This window comes from Argiope bruennichi, chromosome 7 (genome assembly GCF_947563725.1).
Source record: "Argiope bruennichi chromosome 7, qqArgBrue1.1, whole genome shotgun sequence".
Classification (NCBI taxonomy): Eukaryota; Metazoa; Arthropoda; class Arachnida; order Araneae; family Araneidae; genus Argiope; species Argiope bruennichi.
Genome location: NC_079157.1, coordinates 29,439,077 through 29,453,565, shown reverse-complemented (window position 1 = coordinate 29,453,565; position 14,489 = coordinate 29,439,077). Strand labels below are relative to the sequence as shown.

The following is a 14,489-nucleotide window of genomic DNA, read 5'->3' as shown; positions in this document are numbered from 1 at the left end:
ATCGATTAATTAACAAGGTTTAATTTTAAATGTATCAAACACTAAGAAAATAAAACGAATTGCTTAAAACAATCGGTTGAAAACAAGTTTTAAAAAACTACTTAAAAAAGTATGTACTTAAAACTATAAGCATAAAAAAATTTTTTAACTAATATAAATACAATTTAATTATAAAAACATGCAACTAAAATAAAAATAATTCAAATCAAGTCGGCATCCGTTGATAACATTTGTCAACAATCAGAACACAATGCGCATGCGTGAATTTTCATCACCAGTTGCGGTAACGTAAATGCATGAATTTTTCTACGCCAGTTGGGATAACGCTATGCAGATTAAAATTTTTAATCTCCTTTATTTTGTTTTATTTTAATTCAAAAGTACTTCAGAATGAATCTGAAAGATCGATTAATTAGCAATGCTTAATTTTAAATGCATCAAACATTTAGAAAATAACAGAATCGTTTGAAATAATCGGCCGAAAAATTTTAAGTCTAGCCTCATTAGTGTGGGGGGAAAAACTGAATCCTTACTGATTTGGCGGTGGGGAAAATGAGAAGATTTTTTTGGCGGGAAAGTTAGTTTTTAAATAATAACTAAAATTCTAATTAAAAATTCAAAAAAAAAGGGACCTCAGGTGCACATTCCCGACCTCCAAGGTATACATGTACCAAATTTGGTAACTGTCTGTAGAGCGCCAACACACACATACACATGTTGAGCTTTATATAAGTATAGATTATGCAAGATAAGAATTTTATATTAAATGAATAAGTACATGTATCTTCACATTTCATCGATAAAAAAAAGCTTTATTGCAGAAATCACAAACTATTGTTTCTCTTTCGTATGCTTCAATAAATGCTTCTGTAATTTTGCATTCTGAGTAAACGAAGAGTAACAGATGTCACAAACATAAGGTCTCTCATTCATGTGCGTCAGTGAATGTCTCTTTAAATGTGACATCTTGTAAAACGCTTTCTTGCACAACTCGCAGGGATATGATTGCTTTTCCGTATGTAAAGTATCTGTCAGTAAATGATTCCTTAAAGTGCTCCGATCAGAAAATGTTTAAGAACATATATCACAAATATACGGTCTCTCATTCGTATGAGTCAATAAATGCCTCTTTAAATTTCCTTTCAATGTAAACGAATGATTACAGGAATCACAAATATATAGTCTCTCTTTCGTATAGGCCAGCAAATGTTTCTTTAAACTTTCCTGATGAGAAGACACTTCGCTATACATCTCGCTAACATACAATTTCTCTGCCATAAATACGTATAAATTTCATCCAAAAATGCTTTAATCTGAAAATGGTTTACTGTAATACTGAATTATTTTTCTATCGTATGACTTACTAAATGCCTATTAAAATCAGACTTCATAGCAAATCTTTTCATATAAAAGACCAATTTGTAATATTTATATTTTTGTACACAAAATGTTCAACTATATATGTCACACTTACAGACGGTTGAAATTTTACATGTGTCAAGAAGTATCTGCAATTTATATGCCAATCAGATGAGTTTTCTTCATTTGTACCATTCAGTTTTTCAGAAAGTAAATACTCATTTATCACACTTATTTAATATCAGTCCTCTTCGTCGACTGTTTTGTTGAGTAAACTCCTTATTGCAGATACTACAAACAGGCAATTTCTCTTCCATATGAGTCAATAAATGCCTGTTTAAATGTTCCTGAGGAGTACATGTGTAGTTGCAGATATCACAAACATATGGCTTCTCTTTCGATAGGTTAGTAAATGTTTTCTTAAGGTACTTTGATCCGAAAATGCTTTGTAACACTTACCGCAAGCATACGGTTTCTCTTTCATATGGATCAATAAATGTCTCTTTAAACTTCCTTGCTGTGTAAATGCTTTATTGCACATCCCTCAGGGATACGGTTTCTCTTTCGTATGAGTCAACAAATGTTTCTTTAAATTTCCCTCATGTGAAAACGCGTTACTGCAAACCTCACAAACATATGGTTTCTCTCTCGTATGAGTTAGTAAATGTGTCTTTAAACTTCTTATCTGAGAAAACAAATTATTGCAGATGCTTCAGTTTCGTACAGTTTCTCTTTCGCACGCATCAGTAAATTTTTTTTAAATGTTCCTTCCGAGAAAACATGTTACTGCACACATTACAAACATACTGTTGTTGTTTGCTATGTATCAATAAATGTCAGAAGATGCTACACAGCGAATCTCACAGACATACAATTCCTCTGTAATAAACCAGAATATATTTCACTTCAAACTGTTTTGATTTCAAAATGGTTTACTAAAGTGCTTCACTACTCTACATTCACGAGACTTACTGAATGCTTTTTGAAAATATGCTTTGAATAGAAAACCTTTGAATGTAAAAGTTCTATCTAAATAGTGTATAATTTTTATGCTTCATGAAATTCAGTTCCAAATAAAAGATCTGCCACAAATGTATGGATAAAATTTTGCAGAAGTCAACAGATATTTGCATTGGATTTGACAATCACGTGAGTTTTCTTTTTTCTGTGATTTTGATGAATATAGCGCTTATTACACTTATTCAACATTAGTGTAGTGGCCAACCAGTTTGTTCACAGGAAATATTACTTGTAATCAAATTTTTTCATATCTTTATTTCATGATTTTAAATTTCTAATATATATTTTTTTTTTGTAAGTAGCGCATTTTTTTTGGTTCATTGTTTCAATACACTTGCCTTTTTTTTTTCATGAATCTTTACGCTTGAGGTTAAACTTTAAAACAAATAGAAGATTACATAAGTTCCATAAATGTAATCAATTCATTAATCAAAAAAATTAAACGCCTTCTTGCATTTTTTTCAAGCGATGTTGTTCATTACTTACATTCGTAAAAATGATGAAAATAATTTTCTTCCGGGAAGAAGTGTAGGGACCCCCCCCACACACACACATAGATTATATTAAAAGCAAATGATAAGAAATGAAGAAACAAATTAATTGTCTTTTTCAGTGTGCAAATAAAATATATAAAGATTTTCTTTTCTTTCTTTTTTAGCGTTGGTTGTAACTTAATTCTGCGTCTTCATACCGTTGCTATGTAGATCGAGGGGTCCCTCAGAAACACGCCAAATTATATAGGAATTTCTTTTTGCAATGAATGTTCATTTCAGTTAGTGTACTTATTACATATTTCTACTTTATCGGCTTTCTGTGGCTTCTCATTCATATCTATCGATTGTTTATTTTTGCCCCCAAAACTAATTCACTGTTCAAATGACGAGTCTTCTCTTCTGGATGAATCAATAAAAATAAGTCTAAATTATTTTACAGAGTTTAATAAATGATACTTTCAAAAGACGAGAGGATAAGTTCTAATACATTGCAGATATAAAATGTATGTGTTCATCTACCTTCATAGTATGTGTAATTAATTAAAAATTAAAAAAATATATAAAAATTACTTTCGTACCTTCTCATTTGTATACGCCAATATATCATAACAATATTTTCACTCAAAAAATACTTTATAAGAAAATCACAAAGATACGATTTCTCCATCGCTTAATAAATGTCTCGTTATGGATCGCCAATCAGAAACTGCTTTATAATATAGTACATAACAGCATATGGTTTCTCTTTCGTGTGTGTCAGTAAATGTCTCACTAAACATTCATTCTGAGGAAACGTTTTATTGCAGATATTACAGACATGCTACTTCTCTTTTGAATGCGTCATTAAATGTCTCTTTAAATTTCCCTTTCGTATGAGTCAATAAATATCTTTTTAAATATTTTTTGCTGAACAAACGTTTTGCTGCATACCTGGCTGGAATATGGTTTCTCACTCGTATGTATCAGTGAATGTCTTTTTAAACCTTCCATCCCTGAAAATGCGTTATTGCGGGTACAACAAACATACGGCTTCTCTTTCATATGCGTATTGCGTGTCTTTTCGAAGTGTTCCGATCAGAAAATACTTTATTATGGTTATCGCAAGCGTATGGTTCCTTATTTTGAATGCGTCAGTAAATATCTTTTTGAATTTCTCTGTTGAGTGTACGCTTTACTGTATCTCTCACAAAGTTATAATTTCTGTTTCGTATGTGGCAGTTAATGCCGCTTTAAACTCTTCCTTCTGAGTCAATAAATGTGTCTTTAAACTTCTTTGTTTCAAAACTTGTATAAACTGTAATCTAAATCATTTGAGGAATGATTAAAAATATTGTGTATGCATGATTAAACACATAAATAAATTGATACACTAGTTTCTTAAAAATCTATTATCATGGGTGACAAGATGTAATTGTCATCAGATGACATAATAATTACTTTAACAGAACATAAGTACTTTTATACATCTGGAAGCTACGATTCAAGTTCTCTTCTAGCCACTAATGGAGATATTGTTCTTACTTCACCAAAGTAGCAAACAGTTTACCCATCACATATGGACAATTTGCACTAGATAAGGAAGAAATTTTCAGATGAATAACTATAGTATAGAGATACGTCTTCAAAAACAAACAAAAAAAAAAGATTTAAATATAAATCTTCAAATAATGTGAGTCGGAAATTAATACTTAAATAGTATCCCAGAAAGTAAAAACGTTTTTAGAGTATCTTCAACAATAATTAAACACTGGAATTATTTTTATACTAGCTCAAAAATATTCCCTTCATTCAAAAATATTTATCAATTCAAATACACAGACGAGTAACATATATGAATTATATTCAATTCCATTTCATTTTGAAACCACATTTTAATATTTTGAAATAAATAAACCAAATAACAATGGTAAGCAAAAGGATCAACTTCATATAGTTTAACATTTATAAATCTTTAATTAACTTTGATTACATCTCTTTATTTAAAATTAACATATATCTTTAGAATAAAAAAAGGGGGGATGAGAAATAATAATTGCGCAACGTTCATTAAGATCCTTTAAATAGGTAGTATTAACATTTCATACAGAAAAATTACTCTTCTCAGTGAATAAAAATACAATATATTGTAATGTCTTGATCTAGACTGATCAAATAACGAAGCAGAATTTCCAGACAATTCTTTATTTTACAGCTCTATATATACAAAAGAACAACTTGCTCTAATCTTGGTTAAATAAATAGTTATTTACATCTGCAGTAGGAGACACAACAGTCGAAGCCGAAGGTTTATCTTGAAACTCAGTTCACCATCAATACGGAGAAACAACACTACAGGGAACTAACAGTTTGACAACACGACCACTCCAGGCGTAGTTCTCGGACTTCGAACTCGTGGGCGTAGTCCAACAGTCTCCTGCAATTCGTTTCTTCTCCTCTCCTTAAAAAACTCCGCACTTTATTTCGGCGACAATCTCCGCCTTTTAATTTACTTTGGTCATTTGAGCTCTCTTTCGGCCAATTGGGGCTCAGCAATATGCTCCCTCAGCCGGTCGTGGGAAGGTCCTTTAATGATGCACCTTTCATAACTGACTATTCTGGAACACGGAGTTATCATAGTCCTTTCACAACGAGAAACATTTAGCATCCAGATATTTGGACATTCGTATCTCTTTGAAGGTACTCTCAATATATCTTGGACGAGGAATTCCCACATGTGGTCTTTCACTGTAGTCGCTGATGAACAGATGCGGGACCACCCAGGTGAAAAGATCCACCAATTGGCTATCTCGAGGGGCTTAGTAATTAACAGCGACGACACAGCTGGTTGTAAATGTTTTATCAGTACTGGGAAACGGGGAATGTTACTATATGAAAAAATAAAGCAGAAAATTATTATAATAAATTTCTGAAATGAAATCCGTGGTTTCAGAAAAATAACAGCAATTGACAATCGCTATTTGCAAATTGTAGAGAACAAGGATAGATGATAAATTTCTACCCCTTTTCTCAACAGAAACATTCAGAATTTGTATCAAAATTTTTTAGTAGTTTCAATAATTCTGTTTTAGTCTGACAATAAAAAAGCATTTATATGTGTTTTGGCATAATGAAACGATTTTCTCACCTTTTATCAAGATATGATGTTCTCATAAATTTTATAATAAATAATAATTTTGATTAATATTACTTAACGTTTTTCAATACTTCTTTTATTAAACTTTTATCGATCTGTTTTAACATTTTATTTTATTTTCCTGTAAGTGATACACTAGTTTAAATTCATAAAACAATGCTTACAAGATATGGCAAAAATTTATATCGTAATGTGGTATATTTCTAAAGTACATATTGCAAAAAATGTAAGAATTATCAAAAAGTTTACTATTCAAAACATAAAAATATCAAAAGAAAAATTCTCCAGCCAACTTAGCAATGAAATACATGAACACAGAATATTTTTGAGACATAACAAAATTTTCATGGATTTAAAATGAGAAATTTATTAAGGTTGACAAATCTTTTATAATTTTTTAAAACAATTTATTGCATTACAGTGCCTTATTACACTTTCTCTAAAAAACATCTTTATTTTTTTACACTTATCATATTATCAAATTAATCTTTTTGTACATAATATGCATATTAAGAATTACACTATAATACTGTAGCATCTTATAATACATCATAGTTTGACTATAATATCAATCATGAAGGGAAAAAAAAAGTTCCAAAATTCCTAATTATTTTTTAGTTTGTGTCAGTATTATATGCTGACTGATGCCAATATGTTTATTTATCCTCGTCCCCTTGAATAAGGCAACATTCAAATATCTGGCAAATGTTTGCTTAACCTATTTATACTTTGTCGTAATCTGGCTGTCATTATTATGTGTAAGAGAAAACAATAAAATTTAATATTCTAAATTAGATCTGTGGAATGTTATTTTATTAAAGCTAGTATATTGTCAATTCTTAAATTGTATATTATTTATGGCGCTATACTAAGGAATACTTGTATGATTTAGTATATGGTTTACATTTATGCTGAGAAATCATAAGAATTCAAATAAAAAATTTGGTCTACAGGCCATCCCATGAAATATGATAAGATAAATTTTTAACTCAATTATGGCAATTATAGTCTTTTAATTTAATTAGAAATAAACCTCTACAATCATATGAAACATACATAAGATATAAATATCATATGCATACATAAAGTCTAACCGACAGAAATATCAAACAGAAAAGAATATTCAAATTCTTAAATATAAAAATCAATGTAAAGTTTAGAATAATTAGAAGTAGGGTAAAATTAATTTACCACTCATAAGAATATATTTTAATTGACACTATTGACCAATTTAACAATCAAAACACATACACCCAGTAAGTTCGTCAATCCCATGTGTTTAATGCATAATTACCATTAATTGAATTTTTTTATTCTGAAAAGAATATATTTTCTCATTTTTAAAAAAATTCTTATAAGAATTTTAATAAAACATTAAACATAATTTAAATAAAACATTAATAAAACATAAGAATTTTAATAAACTTCTAATTTTTTAAAAACAGAGCTGCAAACAGGATATTTCATAAAATAGAGAATAAGATATTATTTTTTTGAATTTCAACAGGTATTTCTTCTTTTTATTTTATTAATTTTTATCAATATTTGTTGAGCATTTGATGGAATTCACTTTCTTAAAATATAACAGGACATTACATTTACATTTGGAACAAATTTTTTTAGTTTAGAATAAATTGACTTTGAAATTTTAAGCTAGAAAGCCATTTTGATCTTTCACTGCAATCATCTTTTTTATTATAAGAAAGTACAAAAATTAATAATTGAGATGATGTAAAATTCTAGATGGGCCACCTTTTGGCGACTTATTTGAAATCTCGCCAAGTTGACTACTAATTGAATATTTGTAATTATTATTATTTTTCATATAAAAACGATATTTGAAGGCCAGAAATAATAATAAGTAAAATAAAATAAATATAATAAAAGTAAAATAAATATAATAAAAAAATAAAATAAATAAAAAAAATCCGTCTAGGTTGCTACATTGGCGACGTTGTCGCCACTCGTTTGGCGAGATCCAAAAAGACGCCAAGAGTTGGGATGTGCTAGGATTCACCCAAAACCCAGTTACTATCCACGCCAAACCCCGTATCTAAGTGCGGATTCGAAATCGTTTTTCGTTTGAAGATCCGGAACTGAAACACTCTTCGGAAATTTAAACATACACAATCAATCATCTTAGCCGTGATCTAGCACGTTAACCAATCATATGTACGATTACATTTCTCATTTGACCGAAGTTATTCTAGTCCGTGGCTTTCCTCTGATCTTTTTAGTTCGGCTCGTCATTATCTCTTAATTCCTGAGCGTAATTTTAAATGTTTGAAGCCGTAAATGCCCAGTTATTTGATAATGAAATAATGGTAACTAAGTTTTAATTATTCTTTTGTAATTAATTGATTATTCTTAATATAATTATTCGTTTCCTCATTGAAAGCTTGTACTTTTTATTGCATTCTAATGGATTTCTTGCTAAACATTGCAATATTTTACCAAGCACATACTCCAATTGGAAATTATATTTCAATAACTAACTCTAGCACCATTTGTTGCAGTCTCAGTGAGAGTTTATAAGTTGATTTCTATATAAAACCAATCAACTACTGCATAATACTACTAACTAAATTAGTGGTCTGTTTTTATCACAAATTTAGTTCCATATACATAATAAGGATTTTTTTTTTATAACCTGTCATATTTCTAAGAGTTCTTTTTCTTTTTGACTATACTTTTACATTGTTACAGGTAATGAGAAAAATGCATATGCCATCTTGTAAAAAAACAGTACCTAAGTCCTATTGATTAGTATCAACTGAAGTTGTTATCACTGTATCTTTGTTATAAAACTATTGGACATTTGACTTTTTAACATAGGTATATATTTATTTTAGTCTTCAAATGCTATTCGTTCATTTCATTATAGTAGATTAAATGTTTTTTTTCTTCTTCATGGAATGGAGAATGGCATATGTTTCTTAATAATTCATTGTATGAATTTGCTGGTTTCTAGATTTTTTTGCTGTACAGTATTGTATAGCTTGATTTAAAAATGGATCCAGTTCATTAAAGGTTTGTTTAATAGTAATATCTTTTATATGAATAATCAAAATGTCTCATATTAAGTTTCCTACATGCATTTCAAAATTAAAATTTAAGAATTTTAAATTAATGATGAAAGAATCAACTTTTTCATTTTAAATTTGGACAGAAATAATTTATATCTAACAATAATGGTATTTTTCTTAACTGAGCAATAATTATCAAAATTTTTTATTAGCATGTTGAATTTTTCTGAATACTCAGTATTTAAACCAAAGCATATATTTATCAAAACATTTGTCACCCTTTGTGTATAACAGCAAAGCTTTTAGGTTTTCTGGTTTATTTTTCGTGAAGCTTCTAATTGTATGAATAATCTTTGTTTAAATTTCTGCCATTTTTTCACGAAATTACTTTCTAACTTTAAATCTGATGACAATTTGGTTTTCATCTTGAAATACAGGAAAATTTTGCTTGTAGGATAATCCATATTGATTTCAAAAGTAGAACAGAACTTCGTCCAAAAATTAATTTTATTCTGTCATCTTGTTATTAATATTGCTATTGTAAATTTGTTTAAAGGTAACTCACTTTAATTTCTTATCCTTTCAGCAAAAATATGCAAGTTCAACTGTATTGATTAAAATGAATATGTTCTGGAAGAAATTATTGGTCCAGTTTAAATAAGTTTTATGGATAAAATATGGTGAAGCAAGTAAGTATTTTTTCAAATATTTTGAATAAATAATTTTGCCATGTGCCTATTATAATAATATCTCATTACATAAAATGCTTATTTCTACAAAAATTAATTATTTTGAATTATTATGCATTCTTTCAACTTTCTTAGTCGAAACTATTTACAGTGAATAAATTTTGCAGTGTTTAAACTGACACCCTTAGAACTAATTGTTTTATAAAATTTTCTTATTAATTTTTTTGTTTTGTTATCAATGTTGAATTGAGTTCTGTATTAATTCATAAGTGATACAAATTTTGCTCTTCTCACTGACTTCAGATTTTTAAATTTAAATAGGCTAAATATATAAACATGGTATAAAGAATTTTTAAAGAACATATATTATGATAAACTTAAATATTCATTTGGAGGTCACCTTCAAGATGGTTTCATTATCTCTTGTGTGTGTGTGTATAGATATATATATACTCATTTATTTTTAAAAAGGCAAAAATTAAATAAATAAAATATGCAAATTATTGAAATTATGCAAAGTTGCGATCTTGTTAGTCTGCTATTTGAAAAAAATAAATAGATCATACTGATCTATAAATGAATTTCAAAGCATGGGAAAAAAATATCATTAGATTTATCTTCTCATATTTAAGTGCTACTTGATTTAAAATTGACTAAGTATGACAATATGTCTCACATAAAACTAATTAAATTATAAAATTATATTCCCTTAAAATGCTACAAAGTTTGTTCACATTTGATCCTCCAGGAATTGCAACCCTATTTTGTATAGATAAAAAAGCAAAGTTCTTTCTTCTTTCTGTATTATTATTTCTTATTAAAACTTGTTTTTAAGTTAAATATATTCTATATAATATAATTGATATAAACTAACTTTGAAATTTTATTGTAGGAAGCAATTTTGATCTCTCTATGACATTATTATTTTGTTTATTGTATAAAAGTACAAAAATCGATGATCGGCTGATAGTAGTGACATACAAATTGCATCTTCCTGCAATGAATTTTCTCTCTACCTGATTTATTAAACTTGATATGATGTCGTAATTATGAAAACATATTTTGTACATTTTAAAATGTATAATATAAAAGTCAAGAAATGGAATTATTATGGAACGGAATTTCTTAATTATCTTGAAATTGCATCGCAATGAATAAATGTAACAATGCTTTTTGCCTTCATTTTCTCAGAATTGTGACAAATAATTACTGAATAAAATATTGTTGGAATTCTACTACATAAACATAGGTACTTGCATCAACAGTTACCATCTTTACTGTTTTTGCAACGATTAATTGCAATAAGCTTTATATCTTCGGTGATTTTTTTTGGGATTGGTTTGCTAACATTTATTAATAGTATCTGAAAACAAATATATTCTTATAAGTGGTAAAATAATTAAATATTTGAATTGTTCTAAGCTTTACACTGATTTTTTAACGAAGAATTTAAATATTCTTTTCTGTTTAAAATTTCTGTTGGTTAGACTTTATATGATGATATTTTATCTTATGTATGTGTCTATATTTTATATGATTGTGGGGAGTTTAATTCTTAATTAAATTAAAAGGCCATAACTGCCACAATTTATATAAAGTTTCATCTTAACATATTATGGAATGACCTGCAGACCAAATTTTTTATTTGAATTGCTATGATTTCTCAGGATAGATGTAAACACATTCTGAATCATACAAGAATTTCTTGGTATAGTACCAGATCATAAATAATTTATATAAAACTTCTGAACTGATGATATGTCTACCTTAATGAAACAACATTCCACACAATTCCAATTTTGAACATTAATTTTCATTATTATTGTTATCATGATAATAACAACAGCCAAATTAATGCAAAGTGTAAATAGCTACTAAGTAAATTTTGTTGTGTCGCCAAATTATTTTGTCTTCATGTATTTTATTTTTAAATTTGCTGAAGAATTTTTTTTATGTATTTTTATTTCTTGATTCATGAAATTCTTGATGATCTTCTTATATTTTTTTGCAAATGTGCTTTAGAAATGTATCACATTATGATATAAATGTTTGCTGTATCTTGTATGCATTGTTCTATGAATTTAAACGGTCCATGATTTACCAGAAAACAAAGCAAAATATTATGAAATATTGATCATAAATGCTATTTATTATAAAAAATTTTAGAGCATCATATTTTGGTAATAAATGAGAAAATTAATTCATTATGTTTAAAAAAATGTAAATGTTTTTTTGATTTTTAGACTAAACTGTGTTAGCTACTGAAAAATTTTAATATGAAATCTAAATTTTTTTGCTAAGGGTAGGGGGAGAAACTTATCATCTACTCTTGGTTTCTATATTACTTTCTTCCATGCAAGTAATGTGGTTCTATTGCTGTAATATTTCTGAAATCAGGGATTTGATTTCAAAAAATTACTATAGTAATTTTCTGTTTTGTACTTTTTATATGTTGTATTTTTATTCAATGAGTAGTATCATTTTTCTGTTTAAAATATTAATACTACCAATTTGAAGGTACTTAATAAACATTGCATCATAAATTTTTTCTCATTTTTTTTAACTTTAAAGGATATACATTAATTTTAAATGAAAAGATGAAATCAAAATTAATTGAGGATCTATAAATGCTAAATTGTATGAAATTGATCCTTTTACTTGCCATTGTTATTAATGGCATATGTGATGACGGATTGCTTATGTGTCTAAATGAAGCTAACGAAACTATTTATTTATTGGAACCAATGAATAGTAGCAATTGTAATGCAAAAACACTGATTTAAAACTGTTACTTCTTCTGATGCTTTACACAGTTTGGGAAATTTACTTCATGCTGCAAATATGTAAAAAATGCTATATTTTCTTCTGTCCAAAAAAAAAAAAAAAAAAAAAAATCGATAAAGAAAATTGTGAAATTAGGAAATAATCAAAGCAATTGCCAAACATTATTTAGAACATAATTTAAGTTTTCAAATTAAATAGGGCTTAATTATTTTGTTGTATATTTAACTGCCAAATAAAAGGTGTACAATTTTTAATCATGGATGTTTTTGTGTAGTATCTTATTAGGCCTGTTCCATAAATTAAATACAAAAATTTTTTTTTTTTTGGACCTTGATATCATTTCTAATTTAACCAATAAAATTTTCATTTCGCTGTGAATTCATCGAATTAGGGACCGGGAGTTTTACATTTTTATAACATCCTTTAAATATAAAATTATATTTCGTTTTTTGTGTAATGAACTTGCCACGTTTAATATATACTTTTATTGAACTGTGTTAAGCTTATATAAATTTTAAAGGTTTTATATCAAAAACTGATATTAATGAAGAATTTTTTTTTTCAGGTAAATTGTAGAAACAAACCTAAACATGTACCGTCTTCGAAACAGTAAGATGAGATGCAACAGAAATTTAAATTTTAAAACATTTCTCTCACATCTGCGTGGAAAGGAAGCTATGAAAAATGACATTACTCACAGCTAATAAGCCTAGTGAGCAAAACAGTCGACCAAGACGGCTGATATTAAATAAGTGTAATAAATGCTCACTCCTCAAGAGTATTTACTTTCTGAAAATCTGAATGTTATGAATGGAGAAAACTCATTTGATTAGTATATACACTGGAAATACCTGTTGATATAAAATTTCAGCAATATATAGTCAAGGGCATATGTAGGTGAACTGTTCGCGAGCAAGTGAATTTCATAAAGCATAAAAAATGGAAACATTACAAATTATACTTTTATATAAAAAGATTTGCTATGAAGTCTGATTTTAATAGGCATTTAATAACTCACATGAAAGAAAAATTGCAATGCAGTAAACCATTTTCAGATTAAAGCATTTTGGAGTGAAATTTATATGCATTTATCAAAGAGAAATTGTATGTCAGCATGATGTGTAGTGAAGCGTCTCCTCATCAGGCAAGTTTAAAGAAACATTTACTGGCCCATACGAAAGAGAGACCTTATATTTGTGAAACCTGCAATCGCGCGTTTACTCTGAAGGAAAATTTAAAGAGGCATTATACCACTCATACAAATGAAAGACCGTATACTTGTGATATATGTTCTAAGACATTTTCTAGTCGAGCCAATTTAAGGAGTCATTTATTGACGCATACGAGAGAGAAACCGTATCCGTGCGAGTTGTGCAATAAAGCATTTTCCAAGGTGTCACATTTAAAGAGACATTCACTGGTCCACACGAAAGAGAAACCTTATATTTGTCACATCTGTGATTGCGCGTACACTCGGAATGCACATTTAAAGAGGCATTTAGCTACTCATACGAAGGAGAGACCGTATATATGTGATACATGTTGCAAGACATTTTTTGATCCGTGCGGTTTAAGGAAACATTTACTGACACATACAAAAGAAAGATCATATATTTGTAACACCTGCAATCGCTCATTTGCACAGAATGGAAATTTAAAGCGCCATTTATTGATTCATACGAAGGAGAGACCGTATGTTTGTGATATATGTTCCAAGACATTTTCTGATCAGAGCACTTTAAGGTATCATTTAATGACGCATACGAAAGAGAAACCATATTCCTGCGATTTATGCGGTAAAGCTTTTGCCCAGATGTCAGTTTTAAAAAAACATTTACGTACGCATACGAACGAGAGACCTTATTTTTGTGACACCTGTAACTGTTCGTTTACTCAGAATGGACATTTAAAGAAGCATTTATTGACGCATACGTAAAAGAAACAGAAGTTCGTGATATCTTTAATAAAGTATTTTTCTCATTGA

The 14,489-nt window shown here is 28.4% G+C and overlaps 1 protein-coding gene across 1 annotated transcript; it reads left to right on the top strand.

The window, feature by feature from the left end:
* The first annotated feature begins 8,048 nt into the window (after positions 1–8,048).
* On the top strand, positions 8,049–14,489 carry LOC129975871 (zinc finger protein 596-like). The gene is made up of 3 exons (XM_056089126.1): positions 8,049–8,330; positions 9,619–9,721; positions 13,071–14,489. Exon 3 carries the CDS (start codon positions 13,620–13,622, stop codon positions 14,439–14,441), a length of 822 nt encoding a protein of 273 aa, XP_055945101.1. The 5' UTR covers positions 8,049–8,330; positions 9,619–9,721; positions 13,071–13,619; the 3' UTR covers positions 14,442–14,489.

Excerpts from the sequence above, each read along its gene's own strand:
- LOC129975871 (XM_056089126.1), top strand. The coding sequence starts at position 13,620 with ATGATGTGTAGTGAAGCGTCTCCTCATCAGGCAAGTTTAAAGAAACAT.